The 25,741-nt window shown below is 35.2% G+C and overlaps 2 protein-coding genes across 10 annotated transcripts; one reads left to right on the forward strand and one right to left on the reverse strand.

Annotated features, from left to right (window-relative positions):
- Positions 1-245: 245 nt before the first annotated feature.
- LOC106880383 (mRNA export factor) lies at positions 246-16,539 on the reverse strand. Of its 2 annotated transcripts, none has more exons than XM_014930287.3 (11): positions 16,434-16,539; positions 6,744-6,854; positions 5,382-5,477; positions 4,635-4,727; positions 3,989-4,075; positions 3,563-3,649; positions 2,976-3,047; positions 2,276-2,383; positions 1,814-1,993; positions 1,010-1,204; positions 246-808 (listed from the first exon to the last, which is right to left on the reverse strand). In XM_014930287.3, the coding sequence occupies exons 2-11, from the start codon at positions 6,840-6,842 to the stop codon at positions 716-718; spliced, it is 1,110 nt and encodes a 369-aa protein (XP_014785773.1). In that variant the 5' UTR covers positions 6,843-6,854; positions 16,434-16,539; the 3' UTR covers positions 246-715. The 2 variants fall into 2 exon arrangements, with proteins under 2 accessions (XP_014785773.1, XP_014785774.1); XM_014930288.3 differs by lacking the exon at positions 16,434-16,539 and adding an exon at positions 11,181-11,240.
- On the forward strand, positions 12,897-25,657 carry LOC106880384 (deoxyribonuclease TATDN1). 8 transcript variants are annotated; one of them, XM_014930291.3, is made up of 12 exons: positions 12,897-13,029; positions 18,440-18,460; positions 19,438-19,482; positions 19,623-19,672; positions 20,295-20,358; positions 20,447-20,593; positions 20,906-20,948; positions 21,803-21,866; positions 22,642-22,718; positions 23,929-23,999; positions 24,768-24,900; positions 25,346-25,657. In XM_014930291.3, the coding sequence occupies exons 1-12, from the start codon at positions 12,972-12,974 to the stop codon at positions 25,446-25,448; spliced, it is 876 nt and encodes a 291-aa protein (XP_014785777.1). In that variant the 5' UTR covers positions 12,897-12,971; the 3' UTR covers positions 25,449-25,657. The 8 variants fall into 8 exon arrangements, with proteins under 8 accessions (XP_014785777.1, XP_014785775.1, XP_089222604.1 ...); XM_014930289.3 differs by having other exon boundaries at positions 12,900-13,029; positions 21,740-21,866; XM_089366476.1 differs by lacking the exon at positions 12,897-13,029 and adding an exon at positions 13,666-15,834 and having other exon boundaries at positions 21,740-21,866.
- Positions 25,658-25,741: the final 84 nt, after the last annotated feature.

Raw genomic sequence — 25,741 nt, forward strand, 5'->3', positions numbered from 1 at the left:
AGTTGGGGTGAGGTGTGGGGGGGGGGGCTTGCCCTGCCTTTGACCTGGTATTGCAGTACATCCAGTATTTAGCCCATCTCCTACCTGGGGGATATTAGCAATGGTGGTGCCCCAGCGCACCTCAGTGAGATGGCCACAGCTCTGAGCTGGATCTACAAAAAAAAAAAAAAAAAAAAAAAAAAAAAAAAAAAAACTTTGCGAACATCAGAGCTTTGTCATGTTTACTTCAAGGAAAAGAAAAAAGAAAAAATTGTATCTTTTATTGAATTAAAAAAAAAAAGTTACAGTTACATACCCAGTTAATTTTTTTAAAATAATTCCAAGGATTAAAAAAAAAAGTAAAGAGCAAAAAAACAGGTTTACAACAAGAATTAACTAATCTTAAGTTCACCCCAACCCACAACCCCTTGCTTTTTTCTTGAAAAATATCCCCAAAACCTCCCCACCCCATCCCGTTATTTCTAACCAACCCAGAATGTAAGGAAAAATAAGGGCAACACAGAGAGAGATGAATGCTTTACAAACAGAGACCCACAAACACATACAAAAGACAACTGGTCAGGCACTAATTAATTTCCCACCAGAATATGAGGACTAATTTCTTTATTAGTTCTTTGTTTTTTTGCTTTGCTTCCTTTGTGTTTTTCTTTGGTATGTTGGTTTTGCAGTGCATGGCGGTGGCGGTGGAGGTGGTGGTGGAGGTGGTGTCTGCAACTCAACTCTTTTTAGAGCTTGGCTTCAGTTCGTCAAAGCAAGATCTTAAAAATATGTGTGGCTTCATTCTCTGTGGGTCAAAACTTTCATGGCCCTGAAGAGAAAAGAAAGAGAGGGAGAAATATAGAGCAAGGAAACAGAACTGAGGGTATGGGATGGGTGTGAGAGGGACAAAGGAACAGGGAGAGAGAGAGTAGGAGTGGCAGGGAGGGCGACAGAAGGGCAGGAGGAGAAAGAGACAGCAAGAGCGGGAAAGAAAAGAGAAACGAGTGGTGTAAGAATACAGAATACGAACCTTTGACCAATCATAGCTGGAAGCATAAGCAAATATGTTTCCTTGAGCATTGAAGGAACAAGTAGTCAGGGGTTGATCAAACTGTTCGGAATTTTTTAACTTGGTCCGTGCATCTTTATCCCAGAAACTGAACCTTCCATCAGAACCAACAGTGGCTAAAGTACCGTGGACTGGATGGAAAGCAATGCCATTCACCTGCAAATCACAAATACGCATTTATATAGGTGTGTGTATTTTTGCATTCTCTCACAGAATATACTGGAAACGAATGACACCACTTATATGACAGTGACATCAATTTCAAACTATTACACAATGAAACACAAGAAGACACAGGCATACACACGCTCATATATTTCTTAACCCTTTATCATCTAAACTGACCCTATCTGGCCCAAATATGCCTATTTTATATTCAAACCAGCCAGATCCAGCCTATCACACCTACCCATCAATATCATTCTAAAAATATACAATTACATCATTACAATTTCGAAGCTACAAGATAAACACATGATTAATTAAAAACAATGTGAATAAATAAACATTACATTTGACAGAAGAAGCTGAATGCTAAAAGATTAAACACACACCACTGCTGTGTGTTTGTGTGCAAATGTAAATTAATTTTGAATCACACCCTTAATCTTAAAAAAAGAAAGGATGCATTGAATAAGGAAGTCCTAGAAACATTGAGTTTCAGAAAAGAAAATACATGAGGATGGGACAGCTTCAATCATAGATTTGTAGGTTTACGGTTAAATGACAATAACAGCAACAACAGGATTATAGGAATCTACTCACAGCATAAATATCCTGCATGCCATTTGTGCTTCCATTCAGTCGATGACATTTAAATGTGAAGTTGTCCTTTGGATTGGTCGACTGTACATAGTGGATAGCCACCCTGCCCTCAATGCTGCCAAGGGCAAAGCCCGTTGGTTGGTTACTTTTCTTGTCCATGAATACACTCACACATCGGTGCTAGAAATAGACATAATGGATTGATATGAGAAAGAGATGTAGATAAGATTATATAGGGACAAACAGACAGACAAACATGTCCCACGGGTAGACATTCTTTTCATGAAAGAGTGGAAATGAACAAGATTTGCTTGCTTGAAAGTCACATCAACCACAAACATTACATGATGTCAAGTCAAGGTTACACACTAATGTAACTGACAAAATATCCAATTAATACTTGTAAACAACAAAAATACTCAAAAACTCTGTAGTTAAAAACAAAAAAAAACATTCATCTACCTGGAATTTTAATGGAGAATCTATTTTCCTAAACTCTTGTGGTTGGTTTTCCAGTTGGTATATTATCAAACCTCTTCCAGCTGTTCCTACGACAGCCATTGGATATTTCTGCAAGGAAGAAACAAACAAATTTTAGTTTATTATTATTAATTGGAGAACAGCTGTCAGAACCAACACACCAAAAACAAAAATAACAGAAAATTTGAATTTTATCACAGTATGAGAGACGATTCCTTTTTCATTGTCTTGTTTAATCACTAAAATATTGTAGGTCAATTCCTCCTAAAGACTATCTTACTACCTGAAACAGTTGGTCATCAAGACAGACACATGAGTGCTCCAAATATTTGGCTTCCTTGGAACAGGTCATATTTTCCCAAAGATTCTGTCTCGGGCTTTTCAGGCTCGAAGAACATGAAGAACAAAAACACATGCAACAAAATAATAATCCTTTCTATTCTAGGCACAAGGCCTGAAATTTGTGGGGAGGGGGTCCAGTCAATTAGATCGAATCCAGTATGCAACTGGTACTTAATTTATCAAGTCTGAAAGGAGGAAAGGTAAAGTCGACTTCGGCAGAATTTGAAATCGGAACGTAGCGGCAGACGAAATACTGCTAAGCATTTTGCCTGGCATGCTAACGACTGACAGTTTGCTGCCTTATGCAATGAAACAATTATAATCCTTTTATGATACTTACAACATCAGCACAGTAACATCTTTCAGGCAAGTTAATCACGAGCATAGGGGTTGGACTTCGGGTGTCCCAAAACTGCAAACAGAAATACAACATCACAATATCAGAATTTACTTGTCAAATATTCATACTGCATCAAATGGTCATACCTCAGCTAATATTGATACCTTAGATTGGCTCAGGGTTACAAATTTGTAAGAAAGAGAGAGAGACAGGTTCAAATGACACAAACATAACATCTCCTTTTTAATGTAACCTGGACAGTGAAAGTGCCCAACGAGCAACTTTGTGGCCACCATTCTTAGAGCTGACTACAGCAAGACAGCAGATTGTTTGCCAGGAAGTGTGTGAGATACCAAGAGTTGCCATCCAACCATGTCATTAACTGGGAAACATTATTATCTGGAAGGGTGGACACAAGCATTTTTCAAACATTATGCTCAATAATCAGAAGGACAGTTGAGCTCCAACTGTTGATGAATTCAGGACAATTACAAAGGATTGAGACGTGTGGTATGTCTGTCATCGTGTTTGTTCTATGCAAGTTGTAGCCAATGAATGGCAGCGGTGTCCTGTGTTTGTTGGATTACCTTTAAAGTCTTATCCCAGCTTCCTGTCATCACACAAGAGTAAGATGGGGCCTTGATCCAGTGGACTGTTTTAATAGGTGCATCATGCTGAAAACAAAGAAAAAAAAAAACATCAGTTTAATATTAAGTGTTTAAGTGCAAAATTAGTGAATTTGTTTGGAAATTATAATGATCTTACAAGTGGATCTCATGAATTAGAAGAGAATATGAAGCCTAGGTTTTGTCAGGAGGGAAAAAGAGGAGTTATGAATCAATTGAAGTGACCTCAATACATGACTGGTATTTAAATGCCTGTGAGTATAAATGAAACTAAATACTGTCAGGTGATAATCAGCTCTAACAATGTGATCAATAGATATCTATATTAAGATCAAACCAACTTCACTCTATATCTTATGCCAAATACCACCACCAAATGTTACATACCTGAGCTATTTGAACAGTCTGATTGCTTGCTAAATCCCACATTTTTGCAGTCTTGTCACACGATGCTGTAAACACTTTCGTTCCATCCTGCATTAAAAAGAAAAAAACAAATTTGCAAAATTTTATCAAAACAGAAAAAGGTCTCCAATATCATCATCATCATCATCGTTTAACGTCCACTTTCCATGCTAGCATGGGTTGGACGATTTGACTGAGGACTGGTGAAACCAGATGGCAACACCAGGCTCCAGTCTGATTTGGCAGAGTTTCTACAGCTGGATGCCCTTCCTAACGCCAACCAATATATATATAACAGCTAATTCCCTATTACATAATCAGGTCAATCTAATTAACCTCATATTTTAGGTTAAAAAAAAAATGTTCTAGAAAGAAGACAAGGCTGACTGCTTCAAAAATATATTTAAACTTTTCTTTGTCAATTCAGATTTAGACAAAATTAAATCCCCACCCCACCCCACAGAATTTTTATCCTCTTAATACCAAGCTGCTTGAGAGTGGCTTCCCACAGACTGATTTTAGTAAAACAAAACCTCCAATTTTAACATTTAAACTTAGAATCCAGAAAACAGAGTGGAGGATAGCTCTTAACCCTAGACATACGTACAAAACCAGAAAGAATACTCACATCGCTCCAGTCGGCATCAAGTACAGCACCTGTATGTGTCTGTTGAGCCTTTGGAATGGTTTGGCCATTTGGTTGTACTTCCCAGCACCGAACCTATAAAAATTGGCAATTTAGAATTTGTACATATTGTGTTTGTGTGTATAAAGTTTTGCTTTAGCATAGCAAGACTAAAACCTGGTGTAGAACTCAATATATGTATGTTTCAGAACAAAGATTTATTCAAATACAGAACAGTAACAAGAAAGTAAGATGACAAAGGAATAAACAAGTGTCTTATGTACTGCATTAGCTTACAGCTGTTTCTGCTGTAAGATGCAGTAGACTTAATAGTGGAGTGCCTGAGTAACACTTTTGGAACCACAAATATGAAGAGCAATTTTTCTATTTCTCTCTCTCTCATATATATATATATATATATATATATATATATATATATATATATATATATCCACATACACACTCTCTTCTATGTACCAAATTTCATTCATTTAACAATCGGTCAAGTCTATAGTATAACACACTTGTCCACGATGCTACAAAGCTGGAATCGAACTTGAAAGCACATGATTAGGAAACATATTTCTTTATCATACAGTCATACGTGCAACCTTAAGAAAACAGAAAGCGGTGACAACCAACAATCAAAAACTAGATCAGACAGAGACACACAAACTCAACTTGCAATTCACTTGTTTTCCATTCTGTTCTACAAATCTCAGAATTAGAATTCAAAACTCTTTCACTCACATTGTTGTCCCAGCTACCAGCGATGAGGTAGGTGGAGGGTAAAGTGCTTGGACTGAATTTCACCACAGTAACACTATCATCTGGAGGTGAAGTCACCTAAAGACAATGAACAGAAAAAAAAAAAAAAAAAAAATCAGCATATAATAACAAAGGAACAAATTTTTAAAATGCAGAGAAAAATCCAAGGAAACTAAGACGTGGTCTGCTTTGATGGAGTAGATTTATTATCAATGACGATTGCATCATGACCGTCCTGGCTTGTTATTTATCCATGGCTAAGCCCTGATTAAACAGATTTATTACCAAAGATATTTCTATCCTTTTAAGGTATAGTGTATCTAGAACCACATCACTCAAAGTGACCTAGATTTGACTATAATTCCCAGATTGCTGATTAACCATGTAGATGCACCCCTGATCAGTAGATCAGATATGTGAGTCATGCCTTACCTTTAGACATCAATGTCCGAAATAGACAATCACAATCAAAGCCGATTATGACAAGGGAGGGAATTCTGTAAACACACTCCCCTCCCCCCGCCAAATAAGCTTTTTTTTGTACATCATTATTTTTGTCCTTTTTACATATTGGCATGGGTTGGATGAGACACTTTTTGAAGCAGTGTTATGACAGACACACACCCTTCCTCGTGTCAACCCCTTCAGCCCCTTGGTAAAATAACTGTCGTTATTAAGTCAGTGTTTGGAACAAATTAACATGAAATTTTGATGGAAGGTTGTAATTTAGATCAGTTTAAAACTGGTGATTTGTGTCATTGAACAAAGGGGGCTTTTACATGGTCATTTAATCTTCTATAAATGGCCACCTAAGCCCCTTCAAATAAATCACCAGCTTAGAAAAGAGAAGGAAAAACTGACTAATGTAAGCCTAGATACTCCAAGAACAAAACAGGATGGTCACAGTTGAAATAGGTGGGTATCAAAAGTCTATTTGATCAAGATTAACCTAGGGTTAAACAATAACTGGTTGACAATTTTTCTACCATCCTAACCATCAAAGAAATGGAAGACAATTTTGTAACAGCAGATTTACCAACAAGCATAAAAAAAAGACAGTTATATGAACTTTTAACTCTGACGTCAATAGTTTGTATGTCACAACTTGGTCGTCTCGTTTGTTCATTTTGTTTCTCTATACTACCATAAGTTAGATGAGTATATTATTGAGATATTGGCTTATAGACGGATATCCTCACTTATCTGTTATTCCATATGCCTTGACAAGCATAAAGCTAGTGGATAATCTGTTGTCAAGTGACAACAATGTCACTGGTTCTAGTTCACCAATATTTGACACTGCATCATTGTAAACAAACACACACACACATAGGTGCAACCTACCTCAATATCCTTCATTGGATTATAGTTGGCTGTATTTGTTCCCATAAACATGTTGCTTCCATCACCTGTGAAACCGGAAGGAGCTCCAAATATGTTCATTATTTAGAACAACTACAAAGAAAGAAATAACAAAGAAATATATAATAACAACTGAGAAAGTAAGAACAAAAGCGTTTGCTGATGAATTCTAAAAGAATTAAAAGGAGTTTGACTTTTGGAATACTTCTTTAGCCGTTTAGCATTCAGAAAACTTAGTCAAATGTTATGCTTATTTTATTGACATTGTGTTGAAGTAATCATGCTTTGTCTTTTAGCTTCATGATTTCAATGATGATATTGTTTCTTTTTAGAATGACATTGCAGGATAGGCGTGAGGTCAGATCTGTTCAGTTTGAATAGATGTAAAATAAGTAGAATATTTTGGCCGACTATGGCCAGTTTAAATGCTAAAGGGTCAAGTTCTAGCCTCAAAGTTCACAACTTCACTGGCCAGTTGTTTGAGTGTTGGACAAAATGCCTTGTGGAAATTAGCCCCGGCTATTTTCCAGGCACAAGTCCTGCCTCGGTCAACACTGTCTTTAATCTTTTGAGGATCAATAAAAAAAGATACCAACCAAATATTAAGACTGATACAATTGAGTCTCCTCCTCCACCAGATTTCTGGTTAGGTGTCTATATTACAAATCCTCACATCTAATTGTATAAAGTCTTTCGCTCCTGTTTCTATTTTACAAACTTGATCTGCCCCACAGGTTTTGTTAACCCTTGAATCTCAACATTTCATATTCTTGGATGTCTGACTGAAATTTTAACATAATTGCCCTCAGAAGCTAAGTAAAAGAATTATTATTACTGTAATTAAACAATGACACAGAAAAAAAAAAATTCAAAATGTAACAGTTATTACAAAAACTTTAGATACAAAAATTAAGTTCGGTTCAATAAAAACAAGAAGATAATAAAGAATTCTTCTCAAGTAGAGAAAGAAGGGAGGAAGATAACAAAAGCAACAGCTCACAACTTTACACATCCCAGCACATACTGTGAAATACAGATGGGGTGGTCATGGCTAGAATGTCTTTGATCATATGGCTGCTCAGTTAACATTGAGTCTTTGTTCTTATCCATAACAAAATCGCAGACTACAGCATACACGTGATCACAAAAACACTAATTTCACAAAGTAAACAAAGTAATATCACTCGGCACACTGCCTCATGAAGGTCGCTGCTAGCTTTCACTGTGTGTGCAACCATGTGCTGCCATCTGTTGGCGCGTTACACAATTAGTCTGGTAACTTTTTGATACTACCTCATACTAACAAGTTCGAAAATGAAGGACACATTGGATAATACTTAAAAAACAAAGTGGATCTGCTTAATTAGAGCTGAACAACACGTAGTTTATCTCAGTAAAAAGGACTCAAAGATAACAGCCATAACTAAATAATGCAAAAATCTTTTTTCTTTTTCTTGGGTCATTCTGTTGACCAAATAATACCAATTCTCCATAATGACATCATATCGTAAATCTATAAGAGAAAAGTCTGGTCATCTGAAATGACTCCAGAACAGTATTTATCTTATCTCATCCTCGATGGGGATGAAATACAAACTGAAAACTCAGAATCTAAAATGTCTTTGTGCCAGAAGCAATGGACCACTAATGTTACATATCAGACAGTGTTTAATATTATTGCCCATAAGAATTCAAATCCTGCATTCCAATTACGTTTCAGTAAACACACTGATTCTAATCAACAATATTTACTCTCTTGCCAAACCTGGCCATGCGACATGGTGAAAGCGAAATTACAATCTTATAATTAACTAGCAGAAACACTCGGCATTGCCCGGGTTAAAGAGAATAATGAAATCTAAAAACGCCGTCTAGACTACGCAACCCTCAACTGTTAGTAGCTACGATACCATATTTCTACATTAATAACTCTCCAATCCATGCCAGCATGGAACATAGATATTAAGTGGAATGCTAGAAGAAAGTTTTCAACTCATATGTATATAAAGTAAATACACGTAATTCAGAAACACGTTTTTGTGTATCTTATTTCGTAACCAAACAAAGAGGTACAGATTATAAATAATGAAAGGCCAATTTTGGCGATTCATTTGACAGAGGTAGTAGAGAGACAATGCGATGATAAATCTGAGGTTGGATCTTGATAGTTTGGATGAATGCTGCCTCAGTTAAATCTCTTGTGGTTCCAAATGATGTCATCTGTAGTACAGCGTCGTATTGTCTAATTTTGTTTTGCAAATGTTAGGAATCTTTGTCAGTTGATGATGATAGTTTCTTCAATAGCTCTGGAGGTTGGGGATTGTGGAATTGTTGGGAATGTTTTTAACTTTGGTGTTATATGTATTGCTTGAATTTCTTTGACATATGAAATATATGTACTTTCACTGGGTTTGTAAAAGAGAGTTGTGTAGCTCTCGAGTTTTAGGGATTCACACAGACACATTCTCATCTTTATATATAGATATATATATATATATACACACACACATGCACCCAAACACACGTATATATATGTATATCAATATAAATATATGAAAGTCAATGAAGTTTCGTAAAAGAAGGTGATCATGTACATATTTTCTTGCTGTTGTGATTATAACACCTCGTTGTAAACAATGTTCCTTGTTTTCCCTTGTGGAGCATATGCAAATAGGTTTTTTTTTTGCTGCCCACCCTTGAGCAGCCAACATACAGTTGTCCATGTGAGAAGCGGGGCTCTTCCAAGAGAAGACCAGCTACAGACAGTGCTCATCTGTTATGTTCGGGTTAAAATTTCATCAACATCCAAAATATATGAATTTTCATGGGAGTTATGGCCGTTATGCATAGAATATAATTTCCAAATTGCAGACAAAATTTACAATCGATAAATGTCTTAGAATAACCAGTCTCTCATCTGGGAAGGCCTTGAAATCAATGTTACCAACTGGGGACTATGTGTGTCGCAGTGATAATAAAAAGACTCAAAGGAGGTCTGCAACGAAATAATTTTACTCAATACTTTGCAAGTGAATCAGTGGGGGCAAAGATGCGTCTCATTTACTTGACAATTTATGCACCACATTGCAGAAATCACAATGTAAGTATATCTGAAAGGGTAGTCTTAAAATTTTGGACCGTTGAATTACAAATAATGCTTATCTGTTATGTTCGGTTTAAAATTTCATCAACATCAAAAATATATGAATTTTCATGGGAGTTATGGCCGTTATGCATAGAATGTAATTTCCAAATTTCATAAAGATCCATTCAGTACTTTTGACGTAGTTTTGGATAAGAAAACAAATGACTAATGTGTGTGTTTGTGTCCATGTGTATGTGTGTGATGGGTGTATATATGTATAGATATACATGTATGCATATATATCTATACATATACGTGTACATATACATCTATATATATATATATACATATACATCTCTCTCTCTCTCTCTGAAAGTATCTGTCATTACAGTATCGAAATGTGATTGTTTCAGTTAGCGGAATAGTTCCATTTTTAAAGTGAAAGTATTTGACATGAGTGTTTTTGTTTCACTTTTGACATATAAAACTTAAATAGTGGAGGAGATATTATGTTGCCGTGGGCTCGAACTCTGCAAGAAGTTAAAAAATTTTTTTTGACTAAAACACAACTGGAACCCTAAGTAAGGCATGTGTAAAATTTGAATGAAATTGGTTGCGTAATTCTCGAGTTTTAGGGATACACACACACACACACAGACAGACAAACAGACATTCTCATTTTTATATATATAGATAATGTTGTGGCGTCACCGAAGACTATTTCGATTTCCTAATAATTTACAGGATTTTATTTTTTCCCCTTTACTATAACAATAGTGATCCTCCACCCCGTTGGTAAGTGTCAATCATCTTAACTAAACTACGTCAATAAAATAGCAGCGCCAATATATAATTATAGATATTTAAGAAATTATTATTATTCAGTTTGGATTAAAAAAAAAAATGGCAGAAATGTAACGTTTCTTGCGTTATTTTTTCTTCCAACATGGGAATTTGAAAATGCCAAATTAACAAACACGCACTTGTTTATAATCAGATCTAAGGAAAGAGCGAATCTCCACACTTTCTTCCATTCTACAAACAACAATCGCGAAAATAACAACCGTTTTATTTTAATAACAAATGAATTTGCCACAAGATATAAACGAAGAGAAATATTATAGAATACAAAATCGCACAGAGAGTCATTGTAATAATAATAATCGTTTCCGTATGAATCATTTTTTTCAGAAAATGCTGCTGGTCTGCAATGTTTTGGGTGGATGGAGTTGTTTAAAAAGAACAAAAATGTACAAAACAAGAAAAGCGATTGACCATTCATTGATCCATCGATTTTCAAGTGAAATTTCTCAAAAGAGAAAGTTGGCGCTTACCCGACAGGTTGTCAGAGATCTTAGATGGGCCACTTACCTCCTCCTGGGTCTTCACTCTCTGATTAATTGATGTAAGCGACCCAAGCTTTCAGAAAGGGAGAGATTGATAGAGAAAGGGAGAAACAAGAGCGAGAGAAAGGGATAGGAGAGACGAGATAGAGAGGGTGAAAAGAGAGAGAGAGAGCGATAATATTATTACGGCCATTATGAATTATGAGGTAGCCTCTATTTCGTAGCTAGAAATAGCAGCCACATTTCATTCAACCCCCACCATACAATCTTATAAAAGAGCGGGAGCAGTGATCAGAGTATGCCATGAAATGTCAAAAGAAAATGGATTTAGTTGATCTAAATCGTGTTAAGTCAGGGCTAACCTGGGTTTTAAACAGGAACTGTGTACAAATAAAATTCTACACCATTAAACCATCTTTTAGAGTCAGGGAGTCAACGAAGTCCCAGCCAAGATCTAATTGTTTTAGGAAAATGAATATAATTTGTTTTCATGAAATTTTATATAAAAACCTTGCAAACGGCATAGATTACGATAAAAGACTTTTGAAGTGAAAGAAATTAAAGATCTCCTGTACCATGGAGAGAAACAAATTCATAAATAGAGTGCTGAACGGAGTTTCACTGTGGGAAAAGAGTTAAGGACGATTTAGCTGTTGTTTCTAGCATATCTCCACCATTGGGATCTTTTTAAAAACCTTTTTCTATTATTTCGTTTTTATTTGGTATGCAAGATTCTTTATGTGAATTCGTGTGTTGAAGCATATTTTTATTGTATCTGGGAAGAGTTATTCTGTTTTAATGCCTGATTAACACACGCACACCGGTTCTATTTCCACTCATTTACTTTTTCTATTACTCAAACGAAAAATAAATGAATCTAATAAATTTTTTTTAAACCATTTTTTTCCCATTACATTCAAGCAACAAAACAATTTATGAATTTCTTTCTCATCGAAAGTCCTCGGAAAAAAGTTTCCCCACAAATTTCTTTATAATCGTAATCTATGCCATTTGAAAGGTATTTATATAAAATTTCATTTTCCTAAAAGTTAGGGAAAAAATCGCATTTTGTGAATTTTCCGAAAGTCCTCTCCCCACCCCCGGTTCGTTGGTGCAATTTTTTGTTTTCATATTAATTTATTACATTTTTTTACACCTATTACACCTTTTTGTTTTTTGGTGGCTGGGTGTTTTAAACGTTTTGCCAATAGATATCTATTTTAAATATTATTTCAAGCAAAATCGCTTAGACAGTTGGGGGAATCTAAATAAAGTATTTTAATATGAAGGAAGCAGAAACTACTCGCATTCTTAGATCTACTCTAAGAGTCAATAGTTCGGGATTTTAAGGATGAAACAACCATCAACAAGGGTTTAGAGAATCATTGCAAAGTCAGAACGAAAGAAGAAGCAAACGCGAGGAATTTTTAGACATTTGTAAAATAAGATAAAAGTTCCGTGAGAAATGCGACTCCCTTAAACTCTCATTTAAAAATTATCAAAACATTTCTAATTAAAACTGGCTTCTTCTCACAACATATCAACTCATTTTAGTAATTCTATTAACCATGTTGACGACCCTGACCATGAATAGCCTTTTTCGGATTTCATTTATTTATTTATTGTAATTAAAAGTTTGTTAATTAAAATAGAAAAGCTAAGTTTTTTTGCGAGGTCGCTTACATCATAGCTCCACGCACTAACACCACTATATTCGTGTATATAAGCGACCATTCAATTAAACTCCGTCCCAAGATAGAGGCAAGTGCATTGGCTTGGATGATTAATTCACGTCGAGTTGTTACGCGTCTAATTACCAACATGTTCAAGTTTATTGGTAGGTTCTTCATTCACTCTAGTTTTATAACAAATAAATCAGCACAGCTCTTATTGGCCTTAGTGATACGTCCCAGTACGTTTTGAGTTCAAATCCTGTCGAAGAGGAGTTTTCCTTCCCATCCTTCTGAAGTCGTTTAAATAAAATTAAGCATTAGTCAAATACTGAAGTGGATTTAATGTTGCTATATAGCATCCTAGATGCGAACAGAAGTATAATAGACTAACCCTCTCTCTAAATAGGTGGCTTTGTGCATGTGTTTGGTAGGAATACGATTAAAATCACAATACATAAAAAAAAAGCGCCAACATTGCGCCAAATTGGTTGATTAATTACACGGGAATATGGGTGTAATTGAATGAAAATGTGATTGTGTAGCATCTAAACCTTCAGAAAGTACAGCGACACAAAGTGAAATTTTGCCGATGAAACTGATTGAAGGCCATGAAAAGCACAGGGAAACACAACGTGGCATATATTCACCAGGACCGGCATATTAGAACACGGTAAACAGATGGGAAACTGACGTTAAATGATTAATGATGATAATTAAAAGTGTACTACATAGTAACAAGTAAACATTGACGGCGACCTTTAACGTCACACTGACTAGAAACGGTTAACAGTAACGACCATGAACTCTTGATGTCCTACCAATATGATAAAGACACCCGAATTTTGGGAGTCAAACTTAATAGTCAGACATAGGGCGCACACAGATTCGCATATAAATGACGCGAATGGAGATAAAAACTGAAGAAATAGCTCAGACCGTCCACCTTGATACCAGTTGACAAGTCGACTTATTTACATCAAGAACACATTGTATAAGGTTGACTTAGCCGTGGTTTCGATCTAGGCTGTGTGCATTTAAACTTTTTGAATTAGGATTTCAACAATTATAAAACAGAAACTAATAGCAAATTCGGACTGACTGTATTTTAATACTGTGATGAAAAAAAAAAAATTCGGAAAAAGTGTGAAAATTTATGAGGGGCGGGGATTAGAGAAAATCTTTTCATAACCGAACAAATTCCAGTGTGTATAACAAATTCGCATGTGGGGTTATATGGTGTACTGCGATTAGAATCCCGCCGAAAATGCTATGTAATCGACATAATCGTAATCTACACTCTAAAAACGTATCTTTGTAAAATATCACTCAAAAATATGCATTTTATATATATAGTTATGCCTTTATATATATAGTCAAAGATACTGTCGCGTGCGGTTCGTGCAGTTTCGCTTTCCGCCAAACCAATTCCGGTTTTTATAATCAATCACAGACACATCCACGGTGCGGAATATGGTCAAATGGTAGCAACACATGCAGCCCATAAAACCACTAATTCATTTTTGTTAAATTTATATTCCTAGAAAAATGAAATATTGAATTAACGGCAGACAATGCCGAAATATTATCGAATCGTCTTACCGTCTTCTTTAAGATTACAATTGTTATAATAGTCTTCCTTTGAATTTAAATGTTACAACTTCAGAATTAATCATTATTATTATTATTGATATATTTCTTCTAAATGTTTTAACCAACAACCAAAAAGGTGGGGTCGGGTATTTACCCCAGATCTTTACTAATTGTTCAGGGAGATTTGATTGCTATTTCTAGCCGATAAAAATGACCACTTATTTTCCAAACAATATCAAACAATGAAATAGCTTCGTTAAAATAATTTCAGTTTTTTTCTTTTTATCAAGTTTCGATCTCTTATGTTAAAAAAAAAAAGTTCTTTCTATCTTTGTTATAAATATTTGAGAAAGATAGTGGGTGAGGTGGGGATTCGGTAGCTCTAGACTGAGGGATATTTGGCTGCTATTTCTAGTAGAGTGGGCCTCCCTGAAGAGTGAAGCTCCCACTTTCAGAACTGTTGTAGTTTAAGGGCCAGACCAGCTTTGGTTAATGCAGAATTACAATCAAAGGTAATTCAACCGTAATCACCTACCTTTAATATCAATCACAGGATAATGTAGTCCTTAAGGATGCTTCGGGTGTGATTTCAGAGATTTGGTTGCTATTTTTAACAAGTCAAACGATCACACAGGGACAGGCCCCTTCGAAAAGAATAATCTTTTGTTCTCAAATAAATGATTATTACTACTACTACTACTACTACTACTATTAATATAGCCACCACAGTGGATAATTATTATGAAGTTTATACATTACTCAGTTTGACTGCCACGCTGCCGTGTTGTTCGAGTTCGTTTTAATTCAATTAATTAAATAGAAAACAGAATAATGTCAAGTTAAACTTGCTTTTTTTTTTATTTACAAAATCTAGAAGTTTGTAATCGTTTTTATTTACAAACAAGACACGAAAAGAAAAACCTGTAACAGCTAAACGAAAATATTCTGAGAATGAGCAAATGAAGACTCGATTCTTAAGACTGTTTAGATTTTATGTAGAAACAAAAAGTTTTAATCAAATCATTCCTTGAGTACAAGGAAAGGTACTGCAGATATGTTTATAAACAAGTGAAAAGGTCCCGTTTCAAGTCCTCTAGAGAAGACATTCCGTCATCAAAATATTTATAAGACAGGGAAGTGTAGCATTCGTTTCTTCTTACTTCCAAGGCCATTCAAATAAGCTTTTTTGCTTTTAAGAAATATGTCGAACTATTTCGCAAGACATATATATAACTTGAACGTATAAAGAGTTCCTTGCTATTCAAGGACCAGAAAGATCGGAGAACATTTTAAAAGAGAGATTAGATGAATGGATGGACCAAGATTTTTAAAAATAAAATATTGTTGCCGTTGTTTGTTTAACACCAGGTCAACTCTGAGTGAGTACAACCTATGATCATAAGTCCATCCTAACCATGACTGTCCCGTCTTTGTAAAAGTAATATAAGGACTCTCATAGTTAGATATGTCCTTTCTTGTTTGGAGTGTGACTTGGCTATTATTTTTAGCAGGTCTATAGAGCAGCGGTTCTTCACCGCTGCTCGCTCCCAGGGCCGCATGCAGCCCTCAAAAATCCTTCTAGAACCCCCTCCTCACGATGGTCTTCTCTTTATAAATATAACATTTTCTTTAATTCAGTTATATCTTTTTTTTTTTTTTTTGGTGCGACCCCCTAAAAAAAAAAATTAAGTTTTTTGATCTGGTCCTGATATTAAAACGGTTAAGAACAAATAACCTAGAAGCTTCCTCGTGGTTATATTGTTGCTGTCAACGGTAGTGATGGTGCATTATTTGGCGTTGACCGGGAATCGAAACCGGTCGCCAATGAAATGAACAATTACATAAATAAAAATTTTAAATTCACACAAACAAAACAAATGTGAATGAAATTAATTTACCGCGGAAGGACATTTTAAAGTTAAAATCCATACATTTACGTTCCTTGAATGATAGATATCGATATTATTGTTGTACTTACCATCTTTAGAAGAGGGTTCACTGTTGCTTTTTTTGCAAAACAACAGTAAATAACCAGAAGTTCCGTCCTGACTTCCACCCCAGCCAGCTTAACACTGGACACCTACGTGACGTAATTAATGATTCCGATCACTGACCAATCGCTGTTTACTAAACCGGCTGAAGCCGCAGCTCATTGGTCACTTTGATTTTAATTCACTCAGCATCTGACACACTTTCTTCCAGATGCCTCCATTAGATATTTCCTTCAACTTCGTTAAAACTTCCGACAACAACAGCCTGTTGTGTGTGTGTGTTTGATTGTATGAAACACTGAGAGATCATGTGTGTGAAAACGTGTTTGTTTCCTTTAACATGTATGTAGATATATACATATATATATATATATAGACTATGTGTATCTTGGTATCATTGTATATGGAGAAGAAAGACAGGTATTATGTAATATACAAATATGAATTAGTGTTGAAATAGACATGCCGGCGTCGGAGGGGCAACAGGTAAATTCCCGCCACCCGTTGAAATGTCGATGCAGTTTCGATTCCTTAAGCTTCCTCAGATTTTTTTCTTTTTACTCTTCTTTGCTTTTTTTTTTAATGATCTTTAGAAAAGAAATTAGTGATTATCTGTAGAAATAGACAGAAATGGTTAAAAGAAGACAGTACTCAATATGTTATTGAGTGTGCGTATTATTTGTTCATATATATAAATACACATACATGTATATATATATCTTTTACTTAGCCTGCGGCCATACTGGAGTGCCTTGGCTGGTTTAATCGAACACATCGATCCCTGTACTTTTTTTCTAAGCCTTGTGCAGATTCTATCGGTCCCTTCTTTTTTGCCTAACCTTCAGTGACGTTGACATAAACAAACCAACACCGGTTGCGAAGCTATGGTGGGAGACAAATACAAACATGCACACAGGAGATATATAAACAAACGACTAACTGTTTAACGAAGTTAAATAATTCGTTTGGATATTTAACCAATTGATTAATAATAAAACTGAGTGGAATTAAACCGGTGCATGTGTTAATATTGGCATAATGATTCTCCTTAGACACAACAATATATATTCCTGTCATTTCAAAATGTAACCACGTGTCCCTTCCTTCGAACTTGCCATCCCTTCCTGACCGTCTGATAATACAGTTCCTTGTTTGTTCTTCATTGTTTATATTCATATATATGTGTATATGTCTATATATATATATATATATATATATATATATAAACTTCATTGACATTTCAACAGGTGGCAGGAATTTACCTGTTGCCCCTCCGACACCGACATCCCTATTTCAACACTAATTCATATTTGTGTATTACATAATACCTGTCTTTCTTCCCCTTATACAATGATACCAAGATATACACTCGCCATGATAGATCGCTAGCCACTACACATTCTTCGATTTCTCTCCCTGTTTCTTTCTGTGTAAGAGCGTAGGCTCGAAACGTTAAAAACTTTTTCACTTCCCAAGCGTTATACTAATACATCTGTTTGTTGTCTACACCACCTGCCTTCATCTTTTGTGTTTTTGTGAATTCTCCCTATATATATATATATATATATATATATATATATATATATATATATATATACATATATATATATATATATATATATATATATATATATGCAAAGATGATAATTCAGGTTATTTCTGTTACTCCCATACTTTTAAGCAGAAGCAAAAATAAGAATAGACAGAGTTATATAAAATGTGCTGTCACTAGTTTCTTTCAATCTCCAAATATATCTGGAAAAACCGGCTGAAAACTTCTTGTTTGGATTAACTTATGAATGTTTTTGTAATATCTAGTTGAAAATTCAATCTGTATGCATACACAGATGCACACACAAATTCACTTTTTGTACCTCTTTATAAAATGTAGTGTTTACTATTCATTTGATGCATATATGTTTTTAGATACACTTGTACGAAATATTTTTTAAAATTTGCTTCATTATTATTGATGTTGTTTAAATATTTACAGATATTGGAGCAAACTTAACAGGTAAGTGCAAATTTTCAATGTCTTGTTTCTCATAGGCTTAGACAGGAAATTGTGTTAGAGTGTGTGTGTGTGTGTGAGAGAGAGAGAGAGAATCATTATCAACGTCATTTTTCAATACTTGCATGGGTCAGACAAAATTCATTGAGACAGATTTTCTAAGGCCGGATGCCTTTTTTGTTGCCAACCAACTCCTGTTTCCAAGCAAGTTAGTATTTCTCCATGGCCAAACATGTTTTCATGGAAGATTGAAAATGAACAGCACTGCCTGTATGTCAGTTACACTGGTTGACAATTATTGCACACACACACACACATTATCTGATGGAAACTGAAAGAAGCCACTTGTATGTATATTATACATACATACATATATATATATATATATATATATATATATACACACATATATGTATGTGTATATATATACATATGTATGTGTATATATATACATATATATATATGTATATATATATATATATATATATATATATATATATATATATATATATATACATACATATATATGTATGTATATTTAATATACATACAAGTGGCTTCTTTCAGTTTCCATCAGATAATTGCTCAAGATGCCATGAGGTAGGACTAAGCCTGAAACAATATAATTTAGAGGCAAATATCTTGACCGCACAAATGATAAAAGCATGTAACTACATGCTTTTATCAAAGAGAAAAAAAAAAGAACTTTAACCTTCATCAGCTGTCTTACAAAGTTTTCTGACAGTTTCTGCACCTTGAGATAGACCTACTTCTTTAACGGCATTAACAACCATTGGATATAGTTGTTAGGCACTTGATACAGTGAAGACAAGACAAGAAAAGGAGGATAATCATGTAACTGAGTCTTAGTGACTGGGATGAAGAAATTACAAGGATAGGGACAAAGTTTATGGTTAAGACTAGCAACAAAGACAGAAAAAATACGTGTTTTAATCATTCTCATTTCATTTTTCTTGTAGATCCGATGTATGAAGGATGCTACCATGGTTCCAAAAAACATGAAGGTAAGTCATTCATCTTATTATTTATTTGTGTGTGTGTGAGAGAAGAAGAGTCACAGTTGGTCATATCACTAGAGTATTGAAGCATGGTTAATGACTCAATCATTTCTGTTACCATGGAATTCTTTATCACTTTATTCCAGGTGACTTAGATGAGGTGCTAAAAAGAGCTTTTAATCAAGGACTTGAAAAGGTTTGTATGAGTCTTTCTTTTTGTATCTGTCTATCTATCTGTCTGTCTATCTATCTATCCATCCATCCATCTGTCTATCTGTCTGTCTATCTATCTGTCTATCTATCTATCTACCTATCTATCTATGGAATGATGATGATGATGGCATATGATAATGAAGAATTTAGAAAGATATGTTTGCCATTATTAAGCTAATGCTTAGAATGTAAATTTTCATGAAGTTTTAAGTAAAGGTTTTTATTTAGATCACTTTTACACTGAACGTTTGTCTAATAGAAGAAGGGATGGTTACCATATTTCTGTTGTTTCAAATAATTTTGAAAATAATGAAGAACTTTGTCTTTAATAAGGTGGTATTTGCAACTTAAATTAACATGAAATTCTAATAGGTTTTAATTCAGATCACTTAATAATAATAACTTTGTCCTATTAGGAGCAATCTCTGGCAGGTTTATCAGATGGCCAGTTTGTTTGACTGATATTTCTAGCAGATCAACTGACTGCACAGAGACTTTCTATGTATTGATTTTAGATTGATTTAGGTCTGTTTCATCAGAGCTAACCCCCAGCTGCACAACAAGAACAACAACTACAATTAAGACTAATATGCCCTCTTTTTCAGATTATGGTAACAGGGGGAAACCTTGAAGAATCTCAAAAGGGCCTGGAATTGGCCAAGACACATGGTTTGTGAATTTTTGTAAATTTCCTTCACAAAAATATCTATTTATTTTATATTTTATATAAAGGCCATAATATTTGTCCTATTTCTAGAACGTTTGTTCAGCACTGCTGGATGTCATCCCACAAGATGTGGGGAGTTTGAAGAATCTGGTGACCCTGAGAAATACATCAAGGATTTAACGACCCTTATCTTGTCCAACAAGGACAAAATTGTGGCTGTTGGGGAATGTGGCTTAGGTGAGTTTATATTACTCTTACTCTTTACTTCTCTCTCTCTCTCTCAGTCTCTCTCTCTATATATATATGTGTATTGTGTAATTAAATAATATATATCTCTCACCAGGTGGAGTATGTTTTTGTTGATCACAGAATAGTATATTATATATATATATATATATATATATATATATATATACATATACATACATATTTATGTATGTATGTATGAGTTTTCAACCAATAAACCATCATATCTTAATCACCATCACCATCACCACCACCATCACCACCCTCGTCTTTCATTAAAATTCCATTTCTTATATTTTTCAGATTACGATCGTCTGAATTTCTGTCCAAAAGACATTCAACTGAAGTAAGTAACACACTTTGTACTATGTTGTTGTTTTGATGTTATTTTTTGTTGATGTTGTAGGTTTATGGTCAAGACATAGTTCAGCCATGCCCATCCAGTCAAATTCTTTATGTTCAGAGAACCCAGGACCATGTTATCCAATGCGTCCTTTATTTTAAGACAATGAGATGTGATTGGAGAGAGAGAGAGATGGTGATTATTATTATTATTATTATTATTATTATGAAGCTGGCAAAATCGTTAGCACACCTAGCAAATTGCTTTGCAACATTTCATCCATCTTTATATTCTAAATCCAAATTCTGCCGAGCTCAGCTTTGACTTTCATCCTTTTGGGGGTCTTGCCCATGGCTCCATTCTGAGTTTTGCTGGCCTTGTGCCAAAATTTGCAATCATTATTACCTCTGCCGTATCAAAGGCACAGGTATTGTTTTCAGTCTTGTTTGTTTGTCTGTGGACAAGATTTCTCAAGAACCACTTTTGGATAAAACTTTCAAGGATGTTTGGCCTTGTGAATAGCACGAACTGATTAGATTTTGAGATCGATCTGGTACCGGACAAGGGTTCTGGATTATTTCTCTGTTTTTTTTTACTTAATTTTTGAGAGCGGTTGGGTTCATTTTCAGTATTCTTGTCTGTGAGAGAATTCGAGTTTATTTCAGATATTCTCATTTTAAAAATCATCTCCGGCTAATCATTGAGAGGATGCTGGTGGAGGTTTGCACTCTCTGAGTGCTCTTGTTATTATTATTATTATTATTATTATTATTATTATTTATTATTACCTTTAGGTACTTTGAGAAACAGTTTGCCATTGCCGAAGAGGTAAAGTTACCAATGTTTCTACATTCCAGAAACTGTTCTGATGATTTTTTGGACATCATAAAAAGAAACAAACACCGCATTACAGGAGCAGTGGTAAGTTGAACCAGAACAATTCCTGTTTCTTCTAACTCACTCTCAATGACTCTTTGACTCAAACTTCTGATCCTTAATACACTCAAAACCTTGGATTGCCACTGCATTATTATAATCATAGTAATATCCAATTTTCCATGCTTGCATAGGTCAAACAAAATTTGTTGAGCCAGATTTTCTACGGCCTGATGTCCTTCCTGTCAGCAAACTTCACTTGTTCCTTAATAAGGTAATATTTCTCCCTAGCTGGACATGTATTTCTGGGAGACTTAGCAATGAACGATACCTTATATGACAAGGACACGTGATTACAAGTATTATGTGATACAATATGGTTGGCTTTATGTCATCTTGTCTTGCATATTTTGAGAAAGTAGTCTGCCATGAACCTTTCTATCTCTCTGTTGACCATGGTATTTATAGCAGCCGTGGCAGCTAGAAGGACAGACATACTGCAGCAGAGATTGTGCCTAAATAGGTCAGCTCCTGTCCATTCGAATTTTGCCTGACATGGCTGAGGTCGTAGGTCAAAAGGAGAGTTATACACTTTTTCCCATAACAAGGCCATAGTCAAATGACTGAAACAAGCAAAAGAATAAAATATATATATATGTGTATACATGTGGTTGTGTATCTCTCTATCTATCTATCTGTGTGTGTGTGCATATATATATATGTGAAATATTTTATATAGTCACCAGGCCATGTGTATATGTCTGCATCTATGCATGTATGTGTACATGTGTATATTTTCACCATTTAACCATTTTTTTAGGTTCATTCTTTCACAGGAAGCAAAGAAGAAGCTGCAGCTTTGATAGAAGAAGGTCTTTATATTGGCATCAATGGATGGTAAGTGGCATTTACCAACTGTTTGTTGGATTATTACTTACTTTTTTTTTTTTCCACGTACTTCTTCCTTCTTTCAATTTTGGCCAGGGTATTATGGCCAAGAGATGAGTTTCAAAGTGTTCTAGTTCCTTGTCTGGTTGAGAATTTCCCAGATCTAAGACAGAATTGTTCAGACTTTGCTCTGTCAAATAAAAAAAGCTTTCCACTTCATAGTCTTTTTAATAGCTTTTCTCATGCATCTGAAACCAATCAGTAAATTCAGCTGAAATGAATTTGTAGAACTGTAATGCATAAGTATTAACGTACTCATTCATTTGGTGAATATATGAGTGCTTGTTTTTCTGACTTATAGATTCTTGGACTACTACTATCATCACCATCATCATTAAACATGTGTTGTTTATGCTGGCATGGGTTGGACGGTTTGACCAGGGCTGGCAAGCTGAGGTGCTGCATCAGACTCCAGTCTGATTTGGCAGGGTTTCTATGGCTGGATGCCCTTCATAATGCCAACTACTCCAAGAGTGTAACTACACATACATACATACATATATATATAGTCAATCCAAACAAGAACAAGCAAGAAAAAAAAATGCAAGGATGTGGTACACATAATTGTGTTATTGGATGCTCAGGAAAGAAAAGAAAGAGGATTTCATGTTTCGAGCAGAGCTCTTCATCAGAAATATAGAAGAAGTCCAAAGAAGGGGAGACGGAGAAAGAAAATCGCCAACGATACACACATGGTCACATATAAGGTGCACGTGTGACTGTGTGGTAAAAAGTTTGCTTTCCAATCACAGCACAGCCGTAATAGATATTATATCTCCAGACGAATGCAGCAGTGAATTTGCTTTTTTACAACGTACTTACATTAAGTGAGGGTGTGTGATCTAGTGGTAAGGCTGTTTCACTCATGATCGCTATGTCGTGGGTTCAATTCCCTGCCTGGGTGGCACGTTGTGTTCTTCAGCAAAACACTTCATTCCACCAGTCCCCTTTCGATCAGGGAGGAATGTTGGCCTGCTCGCCAACCCCCAGCGCTGTGGTGTCATTTGAAGGCGAAAACAATGCAAAAACGCATTGTGACCGGCGATGTGTAACAACATCTGATAGTCTGGTCGGTCACGTGATCACGTGACTTACATTCAGTACAGTACACTGATAGCTATACAATATAATATAATTTATATATCTTTTAAATTCAAAGTTCTTTGAAGACCCAAGAAAATATTGATGCCATGTGTTCCATACCACTGGAAAGAATGATGATAGAAACAGGTAAGAAATGAGATATTTATTAACATTTAGTATTTTCTTCGTCAATATCAGAGTTTGTATAAGTTCCGTCACGATGAATGAAAGTAGTCAGACCGTATTTCGGTAGGGGAAGTAATCAACGATGATAAGCTATATGGTAGACACCACTATATTACGTCTCTTACACAAATTGGATTGTAAAACGAAAATAAATCCAAGCAAACGGTTGAACGCGCGTCTGGCATTACTGGGGGAAATGGCGAGGGGTTGGAAATCGTAGCAAATCAAGCTCAGAGATGCCTTACCAGTTTGCACTTTGGGGAAAAGGCGGGGGAATGAGAACTTTATCGACTCCACATAATGAAACGGAACCTGAGCTGAAGGAATGGATTTCCCAACTTCATTCCAGTGACTATAATTGTGCGTCTGATTAGCTCAGTGGTTTAAGGGGTTGGACTCGTGATTGTAAGATTGTGGGTTCGATTTCTGGACGAGGCAATGCAATGTGTCCTTGAGCAAAATATTTCATTTTATATTCCGTGTCCACTTAGCTATTAAAACTGAATAATCCTACAAGAGATTGGCATCCCATCCAGGGAGGAAAATAATACGCCAGAGAAACGCTCCCTACTGAGTTATGGGGACTAACCATTTTGTCAAACAAGGTGGCATAAATAATGATAGTGTTCCCGCATGGTTACAGATACTGATTTGAAACTAGTTTAAATAAAAAATAATTATAAGCTCAAGTTATTGACTTCTTTTCTATTTTTCTAAAATCATATCTAGATGCTCCATGGTGTGAGATTCGGCCGACCCATGCTGGAGCAAAATTCATTAAGACAACTTTCCCAACAAAGAAGAAAGAGAAATGGGAGAAAGGATTTTGTGTGAAAAGTCGAAATGAACCTGCAAATATTATGTAAGTAACTTGTATAGGTAGAGAGAAAGTTTTAAATTTTTCCAAGGCAAGGAAATAGAATCAAATATTAACATTCAAGAATTTGTTGAGTGCTCCAGCATCAGCTGACAAATTCTTGAATGCAATGTTTCAAATATTTTATTTTATTCCATTCCATTTCATCAGTAGAACATTAACAATTTGGCAATAGCCTCACCCAAAACTAGTAAAAGAGCAATTTTTTAGAATTATGTGCTGATGCCATGTATAAAGTACCCAGTAAACTCTGAAGTGGTCACTGTTTGGAAGGGCATCCAGCTGTAGAAACGAAGCCAAAACAGCTCCGTTAAATATGATGATGAGCAACTGAATGATTCAATTTGCCGTATTTGTTCTCCATTAAATTATTAACACAAGACTTAATTTTGTTTCTTATATTTTCAAAATTCCACTTTTCTCATTTCAGCCAAGTTCTTGAAGTGGTAACAACAGCTCGGTCCGAAGACATTAACACTGTTGCAGAAACAGTTTATAGGAATACAATGGAAATGTTCTTCAAAGAATCCTGATTACATGAACCACTCTCTCTATTTTATATATATATAAAACGTACAGTTTAATCCTTGCTTAGGACTGTGATCAGCAAGTTGAGAAGACCGAATGGGAAACAAACTAGATTGAATTGGACTAAATGTGACCAAGAAATGTTTCCACATCCAGTTTATTATAACCTAAACCATTGTCTTTTGCTGAAAAATAAATTCTGTTGATGTTTTCAGTTGTTTCTTTTCTGTCCACTTTAATCCGTTCATTACCATATTTCTGTTGGAATACACTGCTTTTGTTTCAAAAGTGCCAATCT

The sequence above is a fragment of the Octopus bimaculoides genome, chromosome 19 (genome assembly GCF_046866305.1).
Source record: "Octopus bimaculoides isolate indiv1 chromosome 19, ASM4686630v1, whole genome shotgun sequence".
NCBI lineage: Eukaryota > Metazoa > Mollusca > Cephalopoda > Octopoda > Octopodidae > Octopus > Octopus bimaculoides.